At 39.1% G+C, this 23,928-nt stretch overlaps 1 protein-coding gene across 2 annotated transcripts in view; it reads left to right on the top strand.

Moving 5' to 3' along the window:
- The window catches only part of LOC147619431 (uncharacterized), a 29,814-nt gene extending 22,410 nt beyond the window's left edge, over positions 1-7,404 (top strand). The window contains exons 6-8 of one of the 2 annotated variants that reach the window (XM_086773080.1): positions 6,428-6,520; positions 6,610-6,816; positions 6,927-7,404. In XM_086773080.1, coding sequence (XP_086629206.1) covers positions 6,428-6,520; positions 6,610-6,816; positions 6,927-7,232 — 606 coding nt within the window. In that variant the 3' untranslated portion in view covers positions 7,233-7,404. The remainder of the gene's footprint in view (positions 1-6,427; positions 6,521-6,609; positions 6,817-6,926) is intronic. The other variant, XM_086773081.1, reaches the window with a different exon arrangement.
- The last annotated feature ends 16,524 nt before the right edge of the window (positions 7,405-23,928 follow it).

The raw sequence follows: 23,928 nt of genomic DNA, 5'->3' as shown, positions 1-23,928 counted from the left end.
GTAACGGCTGAATGGAGAGTTATACTTGCTGTACCAGCTCTATTGCATGAAGACCCGTGGTTTTTGGGGAAGAATCAGTACCCACACGGAGGTATATGGATTATGTTGTTGGCTCGGCATTTCTACAGCCTATGTTCTGGCTTGGTTGCCTCGTGTTGGGCTGTGTTATGGCATTTGTATATGGATAATCCGGCATCTCCCGTGGAGAGAGTAAGGCCCTTAAAGCTTGTACATGATATTATTCTCCTTGGGTAATAAAATACTCCAAGGGAGAGGGGGGGGGGGGGAGTGGGGGTCGGCCCATTCCGGCCTCTATGCGGTGTCACGCGTGCAAACTCCACTTTCAGCATTTGTGGATGTTTTGTCTAGCTTTTATGTTTCATGCAAGGTGATGATGATGGATATATGTTAAGACTGTGGCCATATTTAAATGTTTTAATATGCATTGATGGTATCAACAAGTGTGTCGAAGGCCCTAGTCCCTCGGGCACCGCCGCGAGTTACACAACCTATGTCCAATACCACCTATTCCAATTTTTTTCATAGTTGGTATTGAGGGGGGTATTAAGAGACTAAGGTCAAGTAAAAGGGTAGGAGAAGGGTGTGTGTGAATGGACCTATGGGCCACTAGCTCACCTATTTAAAGGCAAAAGCTAGAAGGTGTTTGTAGCCAAGTTGTATGTGTAAGCAACTCAAGAAGCAAGATTTTTTCTTGTATTTTGCGTCTCTCTCCACACTTTTTGAATCTAGAATGAGCACCACGAAATCTCAACACTTCCTTCATTGCAAAAATCAGGTGTAAGCAACAGTACATGGTAACATTTTGTGGCAGGGTTTTCTAAAAGTTTGGGGATTTTTCAGAAATTAGTGCTTAATTGCACAACTGTAGTTACAGGGCATTTAGAAATTTAGGGCTTTCCTAAAATCAGTGCTTAATCAATATTTAAAGCTCATTGGTACACAGATTTTGGGGCTTTTGTGATTTATGTGCAATCGACACATAAAACATCCCAGTGGTGCTCAAGAGTTTTTTGAATAGTGGACGCTGAAGTGGAGGGGTTTTCCATAGATTTTGAGCTTCCTTCTCATTGGGACCCTCAATAATAGTGAGAGGTGGCATGGGTTTATGAGTAGATTGTTTGGCTGTGGTTTCACCCACAGAGACACACCCTATTGACTGTTCAATCAGACATCGTGCAGCCTTCATCCATGTATGACCAATATTATCGGTTCAGGTAATGTTCTAGTAGGCATAACCAGGAAGTCTCCCACGAGGTGCTTGCTACCATCACAGTATGTCTCTATTTGTAATAGCCCAAGAACCTTAATATTTCTACCATGGATACCTTTCACCTTTAAGGAGATATTTACGAGTTGGGATTTTCCTAATTGGTTCCATGCATTAAAGGAAATTAGATTGTGACTAGCCCTCGTATCAAGTAATGCATTATAAAGCACTTCACCATAAGGGCTAGGAAATTGAATGGATGTTCGTAGAGATCCTATGTGCTCCTCTATGTCTCCTTTAACTTCTCCCATGAGTGCTTGTGTGGATCCCATAATAGCTTCTCGTCGTTGCTACTGTCGGATTTGTCTTTCTTTAGCCTCTTGTCAAGCTTGAGCTTTCTTTAGTTCAACCAATGGGGTTGGGGCTTGAATAGCCAACAATGGTTTTGTAACCTTTAGTAATATAGAAGCCTCACCATTAATCGCCATGTCTCGTGTGATAAGGTTTCTCTTTGGGATCCAGACTTGTTTGGGCATTGGTGGCGAAAGTTATTTTACAATAGCTTTCCCTTGATGGAATTTGAGCTATTGAAGCTTTTATCCATCACTAAGGGTGGAAATTTGTAAGCAGCAGCAGGTGAGACTAGTGATATACATCTATGTTTTGGTATCCAAATACAATGGTTATCCTTGTAGTAGCCTTGAGCTTTCAATAAGTGTTTGGGGATCCATTTTGGGGTAACTTGCACTTCTTGCACCGACTCTTGTTTTGAGGTCCTCCTTGCTTGGTTGATTGAGGTGGTATGGATGGAGAAATCTTGGGAACCCATTTCAAGGTACTCGCTATGCCGCGTATCAATCATACTGCATATCCGGTCTTGCAGGACCTCACGACGAGCTTGGGATGTACTTGAAACCATGTATCAAGCAAAGAATGAGGCTATGGTTGCATATCTCAAGAAAGAGCTTGAGAACTTGGACATGAATGATGGTGATAGTATGGATGATCATCTTACGAAGATCCAAAATTTCATGGTTTTAAGCAAAGAATGAGGCCATGGTTGCATACCTCAAGAAAGAGCTTGAGAACTTGGACATGAATGATGGTGATAGTATGGATGATCATCTTACGAAGATCCAGGATTTTCGGGAGCAGTTGCTCAATATTGATCTGAAAAGGAGCTAGTTTCTGGGACACTATCATCTCTGCCAGAAACTTACTTGAACTTCCACACATTACTCACTCTATTTATGCGGGAAAACCCGGAACCAATCTTGTTTGAAGAGTTGGTTGGCTTGTTACTACAGGAGGAGTAGAATCAGAAGAACAAATCTTTTGTTATGTGTGGCAATGATGGGGCTTTTGTTGCCCAAGACAAGGGCAAGGGAAAAGCCAAAAGCAATTTTCAGCCAAAGGCTAATTCGGGAGAGACTTCACAAAAGGCTAAAAATAATGCAGGCAAGTCCAAGAAAAAGGAAAAATGTCACTATTGCAAAAAGCCATGTCACTATTTGAATGAGTACTGAAAAAGTCTTGCAAAGGAGAAGAAAAAGAAAAGCGGCATGACTGTAGATTCTTCATCACCTGCAGTGAAAGATGATGCATCAGTAAATCTTGTGCAAGACGAGTGGACTTTTCTTACTTGCTGTTAGGATGCATCATTAGAGCACATGCCTCTCAGTGTCAATGAAAGACACGACACATGGTACTTTGATAGTGGTGCTTCTAAACACATTACCTCATAGAGGAATCTGTTTAAGCTGCCCTTGAGGGCAAACGGGTAACGTGTGCAAACAGTTATTCATATCGAGTTCAGGGTGTTGGTGAGGTGATCCTCACAAGAGCAGATAGTGTTGAATTATGTTTTCCAAACGTATTGTATGTGCCAGGGATTATGAAGAACTCGTTGTTCGTCTCCTCTTTTGCTAAAAGAGGATATGCAGTGAACTTTGAGGACGACAGATGCACAATGAAAGACCGTGAAGGTGGCTATGTATTGCTCACTTCCGGCACATTGTACCATGGATTATATCAGCTTGACAGAGCATGATGCTTATGTGGTTACCACTCTTACACCTGCCATGCAAGAGGCAAAATTGTGGCATGCCAGGTTTGGGCATGTGAATTATGACAGTTTGATGCTATTTCAAAGGCATCAAATGGTACAGGACATGCCTCATGTAGAACTACCACCAAAGCATGTATGTGAAGGGTGCATATTGGGTAAGATGCACATAAATGCATTTCCAAAAGATGGATCAAAAAGGGCTATCCGGAAATTACAGCTCGTGCACAGTGATGTGTGTGATCCTATGCGGACACTACCTATTGGAAAGCATCTATACTTTGTAACCTTTATTGATGACTACTCCAGATTTGCTGAGGTGTATCTCTTGAAAGCAAAATCTGATGTATTTGCATGTTTTTAGCATTTTGTGGCACAAGCTGAAAATCAAACAGGTTGCAAAGTGCAGACTCTCCGTAAAGATCGAGGGGGGGAATACATGTCCATTGCTTTCAAAGCTTTTATAGGCATCAATGTACGATGCCATATTCTCATCAGTAAAATGGTGTTGCTGAAAGAAAGAACATGTCTTTGATGGAAATGGCTAGATGCATGGTTAAAGGCAAAGGCTTGCCTCACAAATTCTGGATGGAGGTAATAATGTGTGCTCTTGAATAGATGCCCTACCAAAGCATTGAAAACCATAACGCCATATGAGGCTTGGCATGAAAGGAAACCTAAAGTTGAATACTTTAGCGTTTTTGGATGTATAGCTTATGCACATGTTCCTCAACAATTGCGAGGTAAGCTTGATGACAAAGCAGCTAAGTGCATATCTGTGGGTTACAACAGTGGCAATAAAGGCTATTGTCTCTTTAATCCTTCCACACAAGGGTTTTGGACAGTAGAGATGATGTGTTTGCTGAAAATTCAGACCAGCCATTGGCTAAATTTTTTGGATAGCCACCTTCAGGCCCACTTAACATGTTTGAAGGACTTCTCCCATTGGGAATTGATGGCACAACAGATCAGCCATCAACTTTGCCTAATGGACAGCATTTGGGTGCTTAAAATTAGCCCATAAATGAGCTCGTTACACCTCAAAATGTCGAGGAAGCAATGGAGCAAGAGCAGATAGCAATGGAAGAGGCTAGAGTTGTGCCTCGTTGGCTGCTCCGTACTTTACAGGAGAGCAAACTTTCAGCTCCACTTGGTAGCAGGACACGAGCTGGCTCCCGTAATGCAAGAGAACATGCAGATGTTGCTTGCATGAGTACACTTTGTGATACAGATGAGCCAGATTCATTTGAAGAGGCTCATGAGGATGAGCATTGGGTAAAAGCGGTGAAAAATGAGATGGATTCTATCCATAAAAACAACACATGTGATTTGGTAGACTTGCCTACTGGCAAGAAACCCATTGGCACAAAGTGGGTATACAAGTTGAAAAGAAAGCCTGATGGTACCATTAACAAGTACAAGGCCAAGCTAGTGACCAAAAGATATGTCCAAAAGAAGGCATTGATTATGATGAGAATTTCACACTTCTCGTATGGCCACAGTTGATGCATGGTCATGAAAACAAAGTAGAAAAGCACTTTATGGTCTCAAACAAGCTCCCCGAGCTTGGTATGAGAAGACACATGCTTATTTGACCACGCAGGGTTTTCGCAATAGTCCACCAGAGAGCACCCTCTATGTGAAAGAGGATCATGGCACTTCAATAATGCTTATTCTTTATGTGGATGATATGTTGCTAACTGGGAATGATATGGAGAAAATTTTAGCATTCAAAGCTGAATGGCATTTGAGATGACAAATTCGGGATTGTTGCATTATTAGTTGACATCCAATTTGTGCAGACAGATGATGGGATTTATGTACAGCAATCAAAGTACATTCAAAAGCTATTGCACAAATTTGGGTTTCAAGATTGTAAGCCCATCTCTACTCCGATGGAACCAGGTGTTGCCATATCTACTTGTGAGGCTGAGTACAGGGCAGCCTTTACAGCCACATTAGATTCTGTATGGCTGAGGAGATTGATGGCTGATCTTCATGAGTGTCAGTAGACACCCACCACTACACTCACTGACAGCCAGAGTGCTATAGCTGTGGCACGAATCCCAGTGTTTCATGCATGTACTAAGCACATAGAGATTCATTATCATTATGTCAGGGAGAGGATTCATGCAAGGGAGATCTCATTATCTTACTGCTCTATACAGGACAATGTTGCAAATCTGTTCACGAAGACATTGCCTCCAGAGAAGTTTGAAGCTTTCCGCAAAGTTTTAGGCTTACTCTCCTACAGAGAGTGATGAGTGATCTGCTGCCGACCTTGTACAGGTTCACATTGTCACTATAGGGGGGGATTTATTGGCATATATCCTATGAGTAGTGCTACATGTGAACATGGGCTAACCAAGGGCACTTTTCTCCCTTTGGGTTTTTCCCCTTGGATATCTGGTGTGAAAAGACACCACCACATTTATTGTATTTTGATATTATGGAGTTGTCTCCCTAGCTCCATACATTCCAATGCAATCCATTTGTGTGATCATCAATCACCATCTTCTTGCTGCTTGCTGCTGCTTGTGTGTGTCTGTCTCTGTGTGTAACCCTAACATGCCCAATATAGCTATTCAAAGGCCAATCTAAGGCCGCATAAAAACTTGTTACGAAATGTAACTTTTCTTAATGAATGTGAAGAGCCTGTCTGCTGCTCTTGAAGAGCACTAGGTTGTAAATACTAAGGTGCGAAAACTAAGAAGCAGGGCAAGCATGCTACACCCATCAGCGAGTGTATGTATTTAGAGTTTTTTTTTTTTTTTGTGCAAAGAATTTTTGACCTGCATCAATTGTGATTCTTATGAACTTTGTAGATTGACCAAATGTTCGGCATTGTACAGTAGGTTTAAGTAATTTACATGTGAGCATTACTTTTGCAAACCTTCGGCTAAATGCTCAGCCCTTTGTGCGAATAAACTTAAATGTTGGTTTTTGAAAAAGGAATCATTCTCTGATTGCATGGCCTCCATCCACTCTTGTCCTCCTATGCATCTGAGTTGGTCTGATGCATCACTGCATGCTAGGTTGATGGCAAAGCTTGTTTTTCTGAAGTTGAACATAGATAGTGATGCTAGAGTACAAGTGTGATGTATCCAATAGTGTGACTCTATTTCCTATTGCAGTTCATGCAAGCTCCCATGCACACATTCTGGAACGCCTTCAGAGGAGCCATCCGGTCTACATGCTTCCTTTCTGCTTTTGTCGGGATATATCAAGTATAAGTTGGAGCTATAGATTTTTTTGAGCACCTGCGTACTGTAACCAATGATATCACTCGTAATGTCTGAAATGTGTATTTGACCAGAGTTATATATGCTTGCAAAGGAAAGTTGTTGTTAAGGATCATAAATTGGTATATTGGGTCGGGGGAGCTATGGCTGCCCTGTCTGTTCTCTTGGAGAAGAAGAGTCGAAGAGCAGAACTCGCTTTGTATGTTCTCCCTCGTGCAGCTGACTCGCTCTGGTATATATTGATAAACAGGCACCTACTACCAAATATCAGGCATGCCGAAGTAAGTGCGCACAGTTTTGGGCTTGGGTTGGTTGGGGTGTGCGTGCATACGTGTGTGGGTACTGATTGTTTGGATTCTAATTTAGGAGGTCGTATGATGTATATATGCAGGTAGCGCTTTTCTGCCTTTGCATGGGGGGTATCATGTACTTTCACGAGCATGAACCTGACACCATGGCTCCGTTTTTAAGAGGATTGATCAAGCGCTTTTTGAGTCGAGGTGTATCGCCTGACCAACTCCCCGACAACAATGGGTTGAACCCTTTTGGCCAACCCTTAGCCATCGGTGATGGGCCTTCTCCTTCTGATACATTGAGGTATGTGTCGAGTTCACATGAAAAAACGGAGGAAACCTCCTCAGGAAGCCATTCGGAAATTCTAGAGAAGTTGAAAGCTGAAGCTTTCCATGGTTTATAAATTAAACAGGAACTGGATCAATTTTTGAAATGGGTCATTCTAGCGAGGATCATCTTGACATTTATTTTTACCATCCAATTTCACATTAGTATTTGTTAGTCAAGCATATTAACATGCTTTCAACCAGAGTTTTTGATTTGTTAAATATTTTATGTCGATATTGTTGACTCCTGTTCATCTGATCTTCCATTTTTTTCGATTCAAGCAAGGCTTATCTTTGCATATGCACACATGTTTGGGTGCTCATCAAAATGGCCTATGAGATGATGCTTACATAAGTGCATTGGGATCCCCTTTCATGCAGGAGTTTGAGCCTTTTCACAAGCTAATGTTGACCTTTGTTGGTGAGCATTTTGCTTCTCTCAATCCACAGTAATTACCCAGGGGGATCCCCTTCCGGGTTTTGTCAATCTCCTGAAAATCTTAGCCCAATCACTTCCCTGACCACTGTCCCAAAGCATATATTCTTTATATCATGTGTTTTTTTTTTGGTGGGGGGGGGGGGGGGGGGGGGGGGGGGGGGGGAACGGGTGGTGGGGGCCTCTAGGCTAAAATCCATAGGGTTAAGACACTTGGCAGGACTACCACCATGAGGTTAAACTACGCATCTATGGTGTCGAGCATTTAGCTTTGTTTGTATCTGTGCTTAATGCTTTGGCCAAAGACGAACCATCAGTTTAAAAGCAGGTGTTTATTTTGCTAATCCATTGGCAACCTCACTCAAGGGTGCACAAGTGAATAGTTGAAGTTGACGAGGAGCTTATCAAGCAGAAACACATTCATGCTGTCTCATCAAGACTTGTGCAGGAAAAAATAGTGTGATGGTCAATTCAGATAGGTAAAATCTAGTTGTTTCAAGAGTCGACCCCCCTGTGATAACATCTTTATTGCTCACAAAGTGCTGACATTAACGGACATTTTTTACATGTCAAGGATGGCAATAGCTGCTAATCATGGCACCCAAACATAAAAATTCTCATTGGGTATGTTATATCCATAAATGCCTTTCTGGTGCCCAAACATAAAAGCTTAAGAAAGACGCTAGGGCTACTCAGCCAAGCTAGACCTGAAGAGAATGATGGGCTAGGGGTGAAGTCATGTTACCTTAAATTCAGACATCTCCCCTGTCCATCTCCACGCCCCTGTGAAAAAATGCTGGGGGAACCGGCGATTTCAGCGAGGTGTGTATAAAGGTCCTCAGAGACATGAATCTGCCACATGATATAGTTGTTCTTGGATTCAACACGGCTTTGAGTAGAAATGCACCAACTTTTACCCACACTCACATGTGGACCTCTTTTTCTTCTATTTTCCCAACAAGGGAAAATGACATTGAGGACACAAAGGGGTGGGGTCTCATTTTGGATTCATAATTCTTTGTGAAGAAGCTTTGCAAACTCAAATCACACTCATGGGTCCAACACATAACTAGATTTTACGACCCCCACTTACACAATATGATTTATCAAAATTTATGGCACACCAACTCACACCCATAGGTGAGCTTTTTGGAATTTCGTTTTATTTTTCTACTTTTCCGAAGTAGACATACTAAATTATTGAACTTAAGCACATGACTAAGACAACTAAGATAGATGGGAATCATGAGTCTTTGAGAGAGCAAACTTACTATATATATAGAGATTGAATCATATGAAGAATCCCATTATTAAAAAAAAGTAAATTTTACTGGATTTTATTTCTTCAAGAGCCTCTCTCTCTCTCTCTCTCTCTCTCTCTCTCTCTCTCACACACGCACACACACACACGCACGCACGCACGCACGCACACATGCGCACACACGCGTGTGCCTGTGCACGTGCATGCACTATGTGGCAATTTTTGGACAAAAGATCTCATTTAGATGAAAGAGGGGTTGAGAAATGGAGCTAGGAGAGATTGAGAAAGAGTGGTTCTAGCCATTATTATTTCATTTTAGGTAATCTTTTGCATGTGTGGTTTTTTGTGATCATTCTATCTAAGTACAAGGTAATGTAAATATTCTAAACCTTGTTTACAAAATTTTCTTTTTCAAGTGTATTTGTATTGTTTTGGTATAGTAGTGTGCCCTTTGTGTTTTATACAGTGTGCCCATTGTTTTGGTATAGTAGTGTGCCCATTGTGTTTCTATATGCTTTAAAATTCTAGCATTTGCATTTGTGTTGTTTTGGTTTAATGTGAATATTTTGGCTTTGTATGAGATAGTGTGTATATTCTAAAATTTGAACTTTGCATTTATGTTGTTTATTTTTTCTGTTGTGCTCTCTACTAGATATTGTTCGAGCATAATAGTTTGTGGTGGTTGGTTACATAATGAGAGAGCAGTAGAATTTTAAGGCAACTTCATCTTATTACCCACCAGTAAATGCATTCACAAGGATTATAAGAAGTATAGAATTTCTAGCTCTCTTTAATTAAGCAATTAAGACATTGCTCACAAAGGACTTAATAACAGGAACTAGAACATCCTGCACTAACTTGGTGATTTATTCTCGGACCTTTTGCTGCCTAACCCACTGTTCTGGTTTCTTTTCCAGTTTCCGCTCGGTATTCTTGCCTATTAGCGTCTTAACAAGCCCTTGTGATCTTGTCATGGCCATAACTTCTGGTGGCTTCTCTTGTTCCTTTCCTACATCATGGTCTACCCTTACCATATTGATAGCTGCATCATTTCCTACTGGGTTTGCCTCTTTTCATGGCCTTGCCTCCTATAGTTCCTGTTGATGGCGCTGGAATACGGGGCAATCATTTTTTATGTGCCCTAGACCATTGGAGTAGAAGCAAGCTCCCCCCTCGGGCCAAATATTCCACCTTTCCCAAATCTTCCACCTCCTCTTTCATATGGTCTGTTGATTTGAGGTCCTGTGGCAACCTGGTTGACGGCTAGGGCTTTCTTGCTTCTGCTATCTTTCCACCACCCTTGGATTCCTGTTCCAAGTATTATAGTAACACACCTATGCAGAGTGATTGATCTTTCCACAAATAGTGAATACTTGCTAAGCATCTCTTAACTGGCACTCCTCTTTCGTGTGCCCTTGTTTGTTGCACCTTGTGCACCAAACATCTGGTTTGAGTGTCCGGATTTTGTGTGTCCTCTGGCAATCTTGGCTAGGGCATCCCTTAGTTCTTACTAAACCTTCTCTGCCTACTTCCTGCCTTTCTTTTTCTGGGCTTCCACTCTTTGGCATCCGACTCCTGACTGGATTTTGACTCTGAGGTATCTTCTACGGAATCCATTCTGAGGTTTCTTTCTCTTTCTTCTTCCTTTTGTCTTTCTTCTTTTTCTTGGAGTCTTTGTTTGCTTGCTTTAAGACCCCTTCAGCTCCTCTGGTAGCTCCTTCCACTACTTGTTCGAATGTAAGGGCATCCAAGTCATATGAAGCTACTGCCGTCTATAGCTTTTCCCTCAGTCCTCTCACAAACCACTGACTCAGCGTGGCTAAAGTGGGATGGTTGGGCTGGTCCATGCGCATCAGCATTGCTTTAAATTTAGTTGTGTAGTCTTTTGTTGGCCTCTTTTTGTGCGTCATCGATGCTCTGCAACTTTTCTAGCACCTCTGTTATGGTTTTGTCTTTCCTTGAATCTTTTTAGGAAAGCCTTCTTCAATTCTTCAAATGTCTAGAAGTGTTCCATACCATATTGGGTGTACCAGCTCTAGTGACTTTGTCACCCAATGTTGTTGCAAAGTATTGAGTCTTTTGCGGCAGCAGAGCTCTAGTGGTCAAGAACATGGTTTCAAAGGCAAAGATGTGGGCGTCTGGATCCTCCTCACTCTTGCCCTTGAATTTACTTATTTTAATAATGTGAAAAATTTTTCTATCTAAAAATATTCAAAATCTAAATATTCTCTCTCTAGAATATTTTCTCTCTCTAGATTAAAACAGTTAGAAACAAGATCTTTTATATTTCTGAAGAGGAATTTAATTACACGGGAAGATCTGGACATCTTGAGAGGCTGGGGAGGAATCTTACAGGGGTTGTAAGGTTTCCCCTTCTAAAATAGGAGAAACACTTAAGATAGTCCACTAAGTCTTAGCTTGGAGAAAATTTCCTATTTATCGACACCTTGATCATGTAGAGATTCAAGGATACGATTCATAGGTAAGACCTAGTCCTCTCCCACAGGGGAAGCGTGATCTTCTAAAAGTCAAATTACCAATAGGGTAATTTATCATAAATTGGACAACTACTAGACTTGATTTCTAGAGGCAACGCTTTTTTCCTCATCCATGCAAGGCACAGCTGCTGACCTAGTCTTCTAGAATAGAGTTGCCCAAGAACCTAATTATCTAGCGTAGGGCTTTCACTTAATCTATTGGAAAGCTACCCGACTAATCGGGTCCACCCCCGTCCGTAGGATGGTGTCATCGGGGCATTCCGTCCACCCCCGTCCGTAGGATGGTGTCATCGGGGCATTCCATCCTCCCACTTTCCACTCTACTCACACGTCAATTTGTTTTCTAATTAATCCTACCACACTGTTTGACATAAATAAACATGTTCCTTAATTATAGCCCTTTTCACAAGGTTTGTTAAAACAACCTTTTTACACAATACAATCATGCCAAAGACAAGAAATATATATAAAAAGTTGATACCTGAATCAATTCCATACAAGCCAAATCGGGTCTCTTATTCTTTTTCCTTTATTCTGTCGATGATCTAGAATTCGGCCTTCCAACCTCTACATGCTGGGCAAAACCCTACGGGACCATACACCTCATCGTCGACCGCTGCTTGGCGACGAGGACTCAAGCCGGCATGTCGCCCTCTCAGGCTCCATCGTTCGATCCTCCCGCCCCTTAGAGGGATGTCTGCACACTAGGGTGGACTAATTCACCGCACTAGCCTGGGCCCTCAGAACTAGGCAGCATCACAATCACTTGCCTCAATCGGCAAACCTCATTCTCCTAATGGTATGAGGAATACCATGGGCCAACTCCGGGCCTTACTAACTTCTCCGTCGTCTGGCTATATAAGCACTAGAACGGGGCAACGTCAAGGCAGGGAGAGTTATACCTGTACCTTAATTTAACCAAGATAACAATCCATTTACTCACTAAACCATAGGACTAGAATCCATGTTACCTTCTTAAGAAAATAATCCTTTTCACAAAGATTTTAGTATTTCAACTCGAGATTGCGATAAGACATTCTTTATTAAGGCATATGTTGTTGTTTAAAAGAATACAAACTTTAAATAGTAAATCAATCAAATAGATCACTATTAACAATTAATAGAGAAGCCGGGGCCATACCTCAACCCCTAAGAATGATATATAATTGAAAAACAAAATATGTATATACCTTATAGAAATTTATCGTTTATCATTGCCTTTGCTTGTTAACAAGAGCTTTAGAACTTGACATATGAGAATAGAGTCTTCTAATACCTTGTCTTACGATTGAAATCATCCAATCATCCCCAAGATTTATCTCCTCTTACTACTCGTACTGTGACTCTTCTCTCTTTCTAAGGTCTATGGCAAAATAGCCTTCTCTTACAGGGCTACGGCTTACTATTCTTTCTCTAAAAGAAACGCTATGGAGTTTTGGTCTCTTCCTCCGAAAGACCATAGCAATCTAAGCTTCTTTTCTAAGATATTAGATAAGAATGAAGGGATATATACATCTCAAGCTCTAGGATTACCTTGAGGCTACTTGTGCTGCCTTCTTACAGTCTTCCTTTTGTAGAGACCCTGACAGAATCAGCAAATTGTTTCGGCCATAACTCTCTGATAGAAACTCAAAATATGGTCATATAACCAGTCAAAAGAACCGAAAGGCATCTAGTCTACAAGCTAGAGCAGGTAGAATAGGCAAAAACATCTCTATATAGCCACAAACGTGCCATTAGAAACGTGTTGTTTTTCTACATTTTTAGTATGCATGGACTCTAAATATGTAAAAGTACTCTAAATACGGCCTCCTATCACCTAAATTCGAATTTCTATTTTTGGAGATACTTATCTCTTAATAAAACTATTCTTATCTTCTTATTTCTTTTAGGATTTTTGGAGCTAATATTTTTATTCTAACACTTTCCTAATGTTTTTAGCCTTATTGTCTCACTCTTCTCTAAGTGCACTCTCTTTGCTTCTTGAAATCTATATTAAAAGAGACACATACATACGTGGCTTGGGAGAGACCTTACAATCTCCCCCACTTAAAAGATTCGAGATGTTCTCATCTCGCGAGCTGGGGTAGTATCTAAGTAGATCCTCCTGTCTCTTTCAAATTGGTGTCCCCACCACTAAGTAAAAATCTTCTTTTATCTAAACATTGTTCTTAAAGAGTCCTTTATTTCATGTGCTTGGCTCATTTTGTTGTGCCTCCAAAAGGTCTTTATTATTCTAAAGTTAATTGGCCTTATTATCTTAATTTCATGCATCCATATACCTCTCATATGATATGAACCTTCGAATTCCTTATTTTATACCCCCATGTAGTATGGTACTTAACAAATTATCATGGAAAAACATAAGGGAATCAATCCTTTATGCAATCTAACCTATGATATCAATTTCATAATCTTAGTATCGTCTTGTAGAATACCTCTATTCATCATGCACATTACTTCACATGAATCTTACACCAATCCTCTTCTATTTACTCATAGAAATACTTGTTGAATTTGGTTATCTTTAACCCAGCTTCTTGACCTAATTTTTGCTCTAACTCATGATTCCTTGTAGCCAGGGGTGGGCTTGATGTTCCTCTTGAATTAGGAGACCTCTTCTTGATTAACATGGAAGGACTCATGTCCTTCTCGACACTTTCTATGTAAAAAAAACTTTATTATAGTCTCTGGTTATAATTATAGCTTCTAAAATAGAGGATGGTTTTACATTCTTGATGAGGTTATTCAAAGGTAGATTAAGCTTCCAAATGAATCGATGGAGAAGAGTTACCTCATTCATCTCTGGAGCAAATCAGAGAAGTTCAACAAAAGTTTGGTGGTATTCTTTTAGGGTCTTCCTTTCATGGTATCCCATAACTGATTCTAGTTCTAGTGGTTAGATTGACAACAGTGCTTCCAACTAATTCGGCATTTCTTACGATTTTCAGACGAGCAAGGGGGTGAACTTGCTTTTTTTCATTGTATCCATGAAAAGTTCAAAACTATCAAATACTTATCATAGTGCCACATCTAAAGGCACTTTGGATTAATATATTTGAGATCTTCATTTTTTGAGAATTACACATCTGGTGCCTTGGGATTGACACATCTAAGAGCATGATCCTCTGGGAATTACACATCCGAAGTTAGACCCATGTTTGTCTGAGATGGATTCAAGATCTTGGATGATCGTCCTAGTGTAAAGTATCGAATGGATGGCATTCACACGTCAACTATTCAAATCTTAATGGAGTTACAATCTTAATAATTTATAATATGCAAGTTAATGATGAGATATATCCTGAAAATTTATCTAAACAAGTTTCGGTCTATCCTTCTAGTCATTCAGTCTCTCACTAGTTTCTTAATTTGGTCACCCTATATTTTTCCTCACAAAAGGTTTTCTCCCCAATCTTATTTCTCAAATTTATTGTACAAATATCTTGCGTGTGCACCCCCAAGATACAAGCACAATTTCATAGGATGATTATCTCAACATGTGAGGATATTCAAATCACTTCTATGGCCAGTAGAGATGATTGATTCGTCCTCATATGATAAACAATCACTTGTTTTAATCCCTTGATAGTTGACCTTTGAAAAATAAATCCTAGGAACTAAGATCGGCTCTGATACCACTTGTAAGGTTCCCCCTTCTAAAATAGGAGAAACACTTAAGATAGTCCACTAAGTCTTAGCTCAGAGAAAATTTCCTATTTATCGACACCTTGACCATGTAGAGATTCAAGGATACGATTCATAGGTAAAACCTAGTCCTATCCCACAGGGGAAGCGTGATCTTCTAAAAGTCAAATTACCCATAGGGTAATTTATCATAAATTGGGCAACTACTAGACTTGATTTCTAGAGGCAATGTTTTTTTCCTCATCCATGCAAGGCACAGCCGCCGCCGCCGCCGACCTAGTCTTCTAGAATAGAGTTGCCCAAGAACCTAATTATCTAGCGTAGGGCTTTCACTTAATCTGTTGGAAAGCTACCCGACTAATCGGGTCCACCCGTCCGTAAGATGGTGCCATCGGGGCATTCCATTCTCCCACTTTCCACCCTACTCACGTCAATTTGTTTTCTAATTAATCCTACCACACTGTTTGACATAAATAAACATGTTTCTTAATTACAGCCCTTTTCACAAGGTTTGTTTAAAACAGCCTTTTTACACAATACAATCATGCCAAAGATAAGATATATATATATATATAAAGTTGATACATGAATCAATTCCATACAAGCCAAACCAGCTCTCTTATTCTTTTTCCTTTATTCTACCGATGATCTAGAATTCGGCCTTCCAGCCTCTACATACTGGACAAAACCCTACGGGACCATACACCTCACTGGCGAGGACTCAAGCTGGCCTGTCACCCTCTCAGGCTCCATCGCTCGATCCTCCCGCCCCTCAGAGGGATGTCTGCACACTAGGGTGGGCTAATTCACCGTACTAGCCTAGGCCCTCAGAACTAGGCAGCATCACAATCACTTCCCTCAATCGGCAAACCTCATTCTCCCAATGGTATGAGGGATACCATGGGCCAACTCCGAGCCTTACTAACGTCTCCGCCGTCCGGCTATATAAGCACAAGACCGGGGCAGCATCAAGGCAGGGAGAGTTATACTTGTACCTTAATTTAACTAAGATAACAATCCATTTACTCACTAAACCATAGGACTGGAATCCATGTTACCTTCTTAAGAAAACAATCCTTTTCACAAAGATTTTAGTATTTCAACTCGAGATTGCGATAAGACATTCTTTATTAAGGCATATGCTGTTGTTTAAAAGATTACAAACTTTAAATAGTAAATCAATCAAATAGATCACTATTAACAATTAATAGAGAAGCCGGGGCCATACCTTAACCCCTAAGAATGATATATAATTGAAAAATAAAATATATATATACCTTATAGAAATTTATCGTCTGTCGTTGCCTTTGCTCGTTAACAAGAGCTTTAGAACTTGACATATGAGAATAGAGTCTTCTAATACCTTGTCTTATGATTGAAATCATCCAATCATCCCCAAGCTTTATCTCCTCTTACTACTCGTACTGTGACTCTTCTCTCTTTCTAAGGTCTATGGCAAAATAGCCTTCTCTTACAGGGCTACGGCATACTATTCTTTCTCTAAAAGAAAAGCTATGGAGTTTTGGTCTCTTCCTCCGAAAGACCATAGCAATCTAAGCTTCTTTTCTAAGATATTAGATAATAATGAAGGGATATATACATCTCAAGCTCTAGGATTACCTTGAGGCTACTTGCTGCCTTCTTACAGTCTTCCCTGTGTAGAGACCTTGACAAAATCAGCAAATTGTTTCGGCCATAACTCTCTGATAAAAACTCAAAATATGGTCATATAACCAGTCAAAAGAACCGGAAGGCATCTAGTCTACAAGCTAGCGTAGGTAGAATAGGCAAAAACATCTCTATATAGCCACAAACGTGCCATCTTTAGAAACGTGTTGTTTTTCTACATTTTTAGTATGCATGGACTCTAAATATGTAAAAGTACTCTAAATACGACCTCCTATCACCTAAATTCGAATTTCTATTTTTGGAGATACTTATCTCTTAATAAAACTATTCTTATCTTCTTATTTCTTTTAGGATTTTTGGAGCTAATATTTTTATTCTAACACTTTCCTAATGTTTCTAGCCTTATTGTCTCACTCTTCTCTAAGTGCACTCTCTTTCCTTCTTGAAATCTATATTAAAAGAGACACATACATACGTGGCTTGGGAGAGACCTTATAGGGGTCCACTCCACACTGGTTCAACTGAGTGGAACGAGGGTGGCCTTTGTGTGCTACTTTGGATGGTGATGGCGAGCTATATTTACTCTCATGGTGGCTAGCCATGTTGGGCATAGACACAATGGAATAAGTGAAGGCTAGGGTGGGACTGCTTTAGATTATCTTCATGATGGCAAGTGCCCACTATTAACAAAGCGATGGTCTACACATAGGTGATGGTGGCAAGCTCCTTAGGCATGGTGCTACATGGTAGGCTCCTCCTCCTATCAATGGTGGCATATTGTAGAGATAAGGTTAATAGCTTTTAAAAAAACCCTTATGATATGTTGCTAATGTTTAAAAAAAAACCCTTATGTTGCCAATGTTAAAGGGTTTTCTATAATTCCTTGTTCCCATGCTCTCTAAACCAAGAACCACAACACCCATTTCACCTAAAGAGCCTAGTTTAGGTTTAATAATAAAAATCCTTTTCTATTATGATATGTTAATAGTTTTAAAAAAACACCCTTATGATATGTTGCTAATGTTTTAAAAAGCACCCTTATGCTGCCAATGTTAAAGGGTTTTCTCTAATTCCTTGTTCCCATGCTCTCTAAACCAAGAACCACAACACTCATTTCACCTAAAGAGCCTGATTTAGGTTTAGTAAAAATCCTTTACATTTTTGAATTAAAACCCACACACATGCCAATGTTTTGCATGGAGTTCTTCGTCACACATCATTTGTGAGGGTGTTCTAAAATGCTTAATCTTTTACAATGGACATTCTTTTGCCTTCATCTTTCAAAGTACAAAGTTGTAGATTTCTAAGTGTTCATGTTGATGATGAAGTTGAAGATGGAGTGTGGAGTTTGTGTTTGAGTGTGAAGGAGTTTATGGAGGATTAGGGCGGGTGGTCCCAAGAAAGTGAGAAGAAGAAAAGAAGTGGAGTGAAGTCATGCAGTTTCCTTCATCAACATGATGCGGTGATTTCAAAGCAAAGAGTTCTCTTTCCAATGCTCACAAGGAGGTTCGCAATTTAAGTGGAAGAGGAATGATAACCTCCTATTTTGTGCATTTTTGGCATATTTTTACAACAAATCTCTAGCATTTTGGCTATAAAATTTAAATGTTTTCATTGTAAAATCCTTTGTATTAGCTTGGTAAAATAGCAGGTTCGCACAAACTTTTGAGGCCAAAAGGGCAAAGTTATCATAGCAGGCACACAAGAACACATGTCTAAATAGGATATGTTCACACAAGAACCTGATACAAATTCTATGGACTAGTTGATTCAATGGATGGAGTAAGAGTTGTTGTGTTCCATAGAAGAACTATAGATGTTACATCAACATACCCCTTCTACATCAAGAGCTTCATCCAGATATGCTTGAATATGCAAATACAACCCAACACTCTTTGGAGGACTAACTTGATAACAATCTAATAGTACTAATAAACCCTCTGGAAAGCCTCAAATTCTCCACCGAATCATAGTCCTGATTCTATAGAATTTCAAAGAAAGTGACAAAATTAGAAGGATTTTGATCAAGAATCACTTACTATTATTGTTCTGCATTATTTTTTGATTTCACATCACATAACATTTTCCCAAAGTCATCTTGAAAGTCTAAAATTTCTCCTACATTGCATCATGATTCAACCTGGATTATGTGTCTCATCATGATTATGGTGGTTAAATCATGGCCATGATACACTTGTAGAATTATGCCATATGGAATGACCCAAACTAATCTATTCTGAGATCTAAGGATGTGTTTTGATTGGTAAGGTTGGGAGGATCACACATTTTTTAATCTTCTCACTTGACGTGATTGTACCATTGTTCACACGGCCATCATTGGCATGATCATGCTAACTGTTTGCATGATGATCATGGGCCACATTCCAAGGCTAATGATATGGTGCTATGTGTCACATGCATTTAACCTCCAGACGGTTATCGTGATTCCCCTAGCTATTGAGTTTTCATCTTCCTTTGATTTTGATTGCACCTGCACCTATCTACTATTTGTACATCATTTGCATACACGGGCCCTAACCTTCATTAGGTAGGACATCATGATCCTTATTCCTTGTCTTATTTGCTCTTGATTGCTTCTTACTCTACTAGTAAACCAAGTAAGGCCGATAAGTTTAACATGCGTAATATTCTTTTTTCCATCTTTTGTTTCAACACCTCTCCTTCCATGGCTACACATCATTATATGTGGTTCCTAAACTCTCTCTTAACACTCTTCTCATCCCTCACATCTAAGCATACGGGTTCACCCAACTGTTAATCCCATTTTGGATTAACAAACATGATCCTCTAATTGAGGACATTAATAAGTGTCATGAAACGGCACTATAAAAGTTGTACATCATGAGATATTGGCCACCCAAGGCCTAGTAAAAGTAAGTTTTGGGCACCCAAGTGTCAATAAGGGCCAAATGTATATAAGGAATTTTCTCATAATGAAAAGACCCAATCCCCTTTATGCTATAGAGCGCTCTCCCTTGTGTCTCGAGAAAGATTGAAGAAGTGAGAGCATTGTAGCATTGTTCCTCTTTTATGCTTGTGTGATTCATGCTTGTGTGAGAGAGTGAGAGAGAGAATGATTACCTTATGCGTTAGTGGGAGCGACTCTCTTAACACTCTTCTCATCCCTCACATCTAAGCATATGGGTTCACCCAACTGTTAATCCCATTTTGGATTAACAAACATGATTCTTCAATTGAGGACATTAATAAGTGTCATGAAACGACACTATAAAAGTAATACATTATGAGATATTAGCCACCCAAGGCCTAGTAAGTAAGTTTTGGGTGCCCAAGTGTCAATAAGGGCCAAATGTATATAAGGCATTTTCTCATATAATGAAAAGACACAATCCCCTTTATGCTATAGAGAGCTCTCCCTTGTGTCTTGAGAAAGATTGAAGGAGTGAGAGCATTGTAGCATTGTTCCTCTTTTATGCTTGTGTGATTCATGCTTGTGTGAGAGAGTGAGAGAGAGAATGATTACCTTATGCAACAGTGCGAGCGACTCTCTTAACACTCTTCTCATCCCTCACATCTAATCATATGGGTTCACCCAACTCTTAATCCCATTTTGGATTAACAAACATGATCCTCCAATTGAGGACATTAATAAGTGTCATGAAACGGCACTATAAAAGTTGTACATCATGAGGTATTAGCCACCCAAGGCCTAGTAAGTAAGTTTTGGGCGCCCAAGTGTCAATAAGGGCCAAATGTATATAAGGCATTTTCTCATAATGAAAAGACACAATCCCCTTTATGCTATAGAGAGCTCTCCCTTGTGTCTTAAGAAAGATTGAAGGAGTGAGAGCATTCTAGCATTGTTAATCTTTTATGCTTGTGTGAGAGAGTGAGAGAGAGAATGATTACCTTATGCGACGGTGCGAGCGACTCTACAGTGACAGTGTGGAGGTGGAGCTTAACAAGTGAGCTTGGAGGCCTCAAGGGACTCAAGTTCGAAGCATTGGTAAGTACCCTATGACAGTTGTGATCTATTGCTCATCCTTTAGGTGAATGTGTAGAGTTCCCTCTTGGAGGTGTGGTAGCCCATAACATTTTTGGCATCGCTGCTAGGGAAACACCTTTGTTTCTTCCATTCTCTTGGAGTTTCAGCTCTCCCATTGCATAGGATTCATTATTGCCCTTCCGTTCTGGTAACGCATTGTGCGAAAAATGAATGGATAAGATGTGTGTGATAGGAAGAAATTGTGAGCTTATCAAATCGTACATACATGCACTTAAGATCTGGAAAACTCATCAGAGACGATCTTACATTTGACAATAGTGCATCGAATCACCCTAGATCTTCCTATCAAAGAAGTGTGGGATCAGGACATTCTGCAAGCACACACCTCAGTGTTTTAAGGAACCTGACCACTGCTGAAACTAGAGCAAAAAGTCCATGGAAAAAGGGCTGAGATACGCTGGGTTTGTGTAAGATTCCTCCTCAGCCTGAATAATGAAAAGATTTTACCTCAATCCCCTGTAATCATTCCCTATTCCAAAATGCAAGAAAATATTATTTTTTCTTATTTTTGCCTAGAGAGAAGAAAAATTCTAGAGAGAGGTAATTTAATATTGAGATATTTTTAGATATAAAAATTATCCTAATATCTAAAATATATTTCCTTGAAACAGAAGTTCAAAATAAATTCTCCAATATGCATTAGGGATCAATTAAAAATGATATAAGGGACCTTAGCATAAGGGTCTAGATTTTCATAAATTTTTGGATTATGGTCCAATTAAGGTCCCTATGGGCCAATAGGATTAATCCAAGTGTTGGGATGAGATAAATCCAATGAATAAAAAAAATACCCAAAATGAGTAAATGCTCACATAAGATGAAGAGTTGACTGAGTACAAGGTTTATTAATTAAAAATTAAGAGATATTACTAAAAATGAGATATTTTGGAGAAATGATGAATTTTTGACACCTTGGTAAGGAGAGGGGGACCTTTGAGGTAGGCCCCTCCTTCACATGTGTGGGAGGGTCTTTAATTCAAAAAAATTGTGATATTTTTATCTCTCCTCTCTCCTGGATCAAACCGGATCAAAAGGGGAGCCAAACTGGTGCAAATCTTGTTCAGCTTCAGTCAAACTGAAGCTAGAAAATTATAGAGCCTAGTTGGACTCAGTTAGTGGCCTCCCTCACCTATAAATAGACCATCAATCTTTTGTATTCTCATCTGTGAGCTATACCATGCTAGTATTACATTAAAATAATCATATTTTCTATTATCCCTTAATTTTTCTCTAATTTTGGAGAGCTTGGAGTTTCTCTCTTTCTCTCTCTTCAACAACTCTTGGAGCTGCTCTCTTCTCCACTTGCTAAACCAATTGATTGGTTGGGGGCTTCATTTCTAGAAAAAGAAGCAAGCTAATCCTTGAGATAAGAATGAATTTTATGGTTCTTTGTTAAATTTTCTCAAATGACTTCTCTTCTCAACCCCTCTCAAGCTTGAGAAGTTTCTAATTGGCTGTTTTAAATTCAAATCAAGCTTTCCCTAAGAATTTTAATGTGTAATCAAGAAAAAGTTAATCTTATGCTTATTTAGAATGCTCTCTTATGTATATCTCTCTCTCCAAAAAGAATAGTCATTCCTATGGCTAATTCTTTAGCAAAAGAATGCTTTTGGTTGATAAATTCTTCATTCAAAATCAAACTCTAAGCTTGTTAAGATAGAGAATAAGAAAATGGTATTTTTATACTTTTATGTTAACAAAATAATGATTAATTCTTTTAAATTATTTGTAAGTAGTTAAAAACTACTTTAATTGATTCTAATGAGAAAGAGATAATCCTATCAATTTAAAAAAAGAGGAATAATGGAAATAGCTTAATCTAGTAGAATAGATCTTCTATCATATTTGCATTACAATGTTTTATTCTTTTAAGAAAAAAATTAAAAATTATCAGTAATAGCAGCGAAGCTATGGCAAAATTTTCAGAAAATAATACATATCTTATTTTATGCATAATGCTAAAAGAGGACATCCTACCATATTCTAGTATTAGACATCCTATGCAAAACGAATGATTTTCATCATATTCATGTGAAATAAATTTTAGTATTTATGTATAAATATTTAATTAAAAGAAAAGAGAAATTTTTGGTAAATTTATTTTTATGAAAAAAGAGAAATTTCCATGATAATTGAGATCCAAGTAATTAAATGGTAAAAGGAAAATTTTTGGCATATTTAAAATAATGGATATTTTTATTTGATTTAAAAAAGAGAAATTTTAGATAAATTTATTTTATGTATAAGAATTTTTAAATGATAAAAGAGAAATTCTAAGCATATTAAAAAATAGATATTTGTATTTAATTAAAAAAGAATTTTTATGGTATTTTAAGTAGAGAAAGCTTTAAATTAAATTTTGGTGTGGACAAAAGAGGAATTTTCACCATAATTCCACTTAGAAACTTAGGGTTGAAAATTAAATTGGTAGAAAGAATATTCTTAGATATTTTAGGTGGATAAATCACCAAATTGATATTTTCCAAAATTAGATTAATGAAAGAAGAGTATTTTTCATTAAAACCTGATATTCTCATATAGAACCAATTATTAATCTATTATGGAATGAAATTCATAAAGTTGGAATTTTCCTTACGGTTAGAAGTTCGGTAGATTTTTATCTGAAGAAAATCCTTAGAAATCAAAGTTAGAAGTAAACCGGATAATTTTGGTTAGACCACGACTGTGAGGAGGGGCAGCCAATAAACTACTTGCCCATCCCTTAAATCTGAATCAAGCAAAAACCTCATGTGACCAATTCCAATTCTTGACGTAAAGAATAGACTACCGTTGAATTAGCATAGTTTTTCCTTAACCGAAATTATCAAGAATCTAGTTGGGAATAGAATCAAATGATGGGTAAATTACCCTGAAGAGAGATCAATGATTCTCATTAAGAAAATTTGGATTAAGGAAAAAGGGTTTTGTGGAACCAATCTCAAACCGGGAATTCTACTTGCATAGAACCTCTGTTTTCTTTGAAAGGACTGTTTTACGCCATAATGCTAGAGGAAGCATTTGGTATGTGATTAACTAAGGAGAGACTCATTGCAACAACAGCTGACGAGGAGTCATCGAGGGACGTCGATGTCACGGGGCAAAGCCTACCGAGGTCTTGACCAGCCTCGGTATGGTTAAAATGGTGCGCTTCCAGTACGATGGGTGATGACCGACGAAGCGGTCCCTGAGTGAAGTGCTAGGACACCTATGTAGGATCCTAGAGGGTTCTGACCAGGTGATACACGGGCTGGCG

The sequence above is a fragment of the Cibotium barometz genome, chromosome 33 (assembly GCF_041138505.1).
Source record: "Cibotium barometz isolate CiBa-2024 chromosome 33, ASM4113850v1, whole genome shotgun sequence".
In the NCBI taxonomy this organism is placed as follows: Eukaryota; Viridiplantae; Streptophyta; class Polypodiopsida; order Cyatheales; family Cibotiaceae; genus Cibotium; species Cibotium barometz.
The sequence above is the reverse complement of the archived record's forward strand: the minus strand, read 5'-3'. Positions and strand labels throughout refer to the sequence as shown.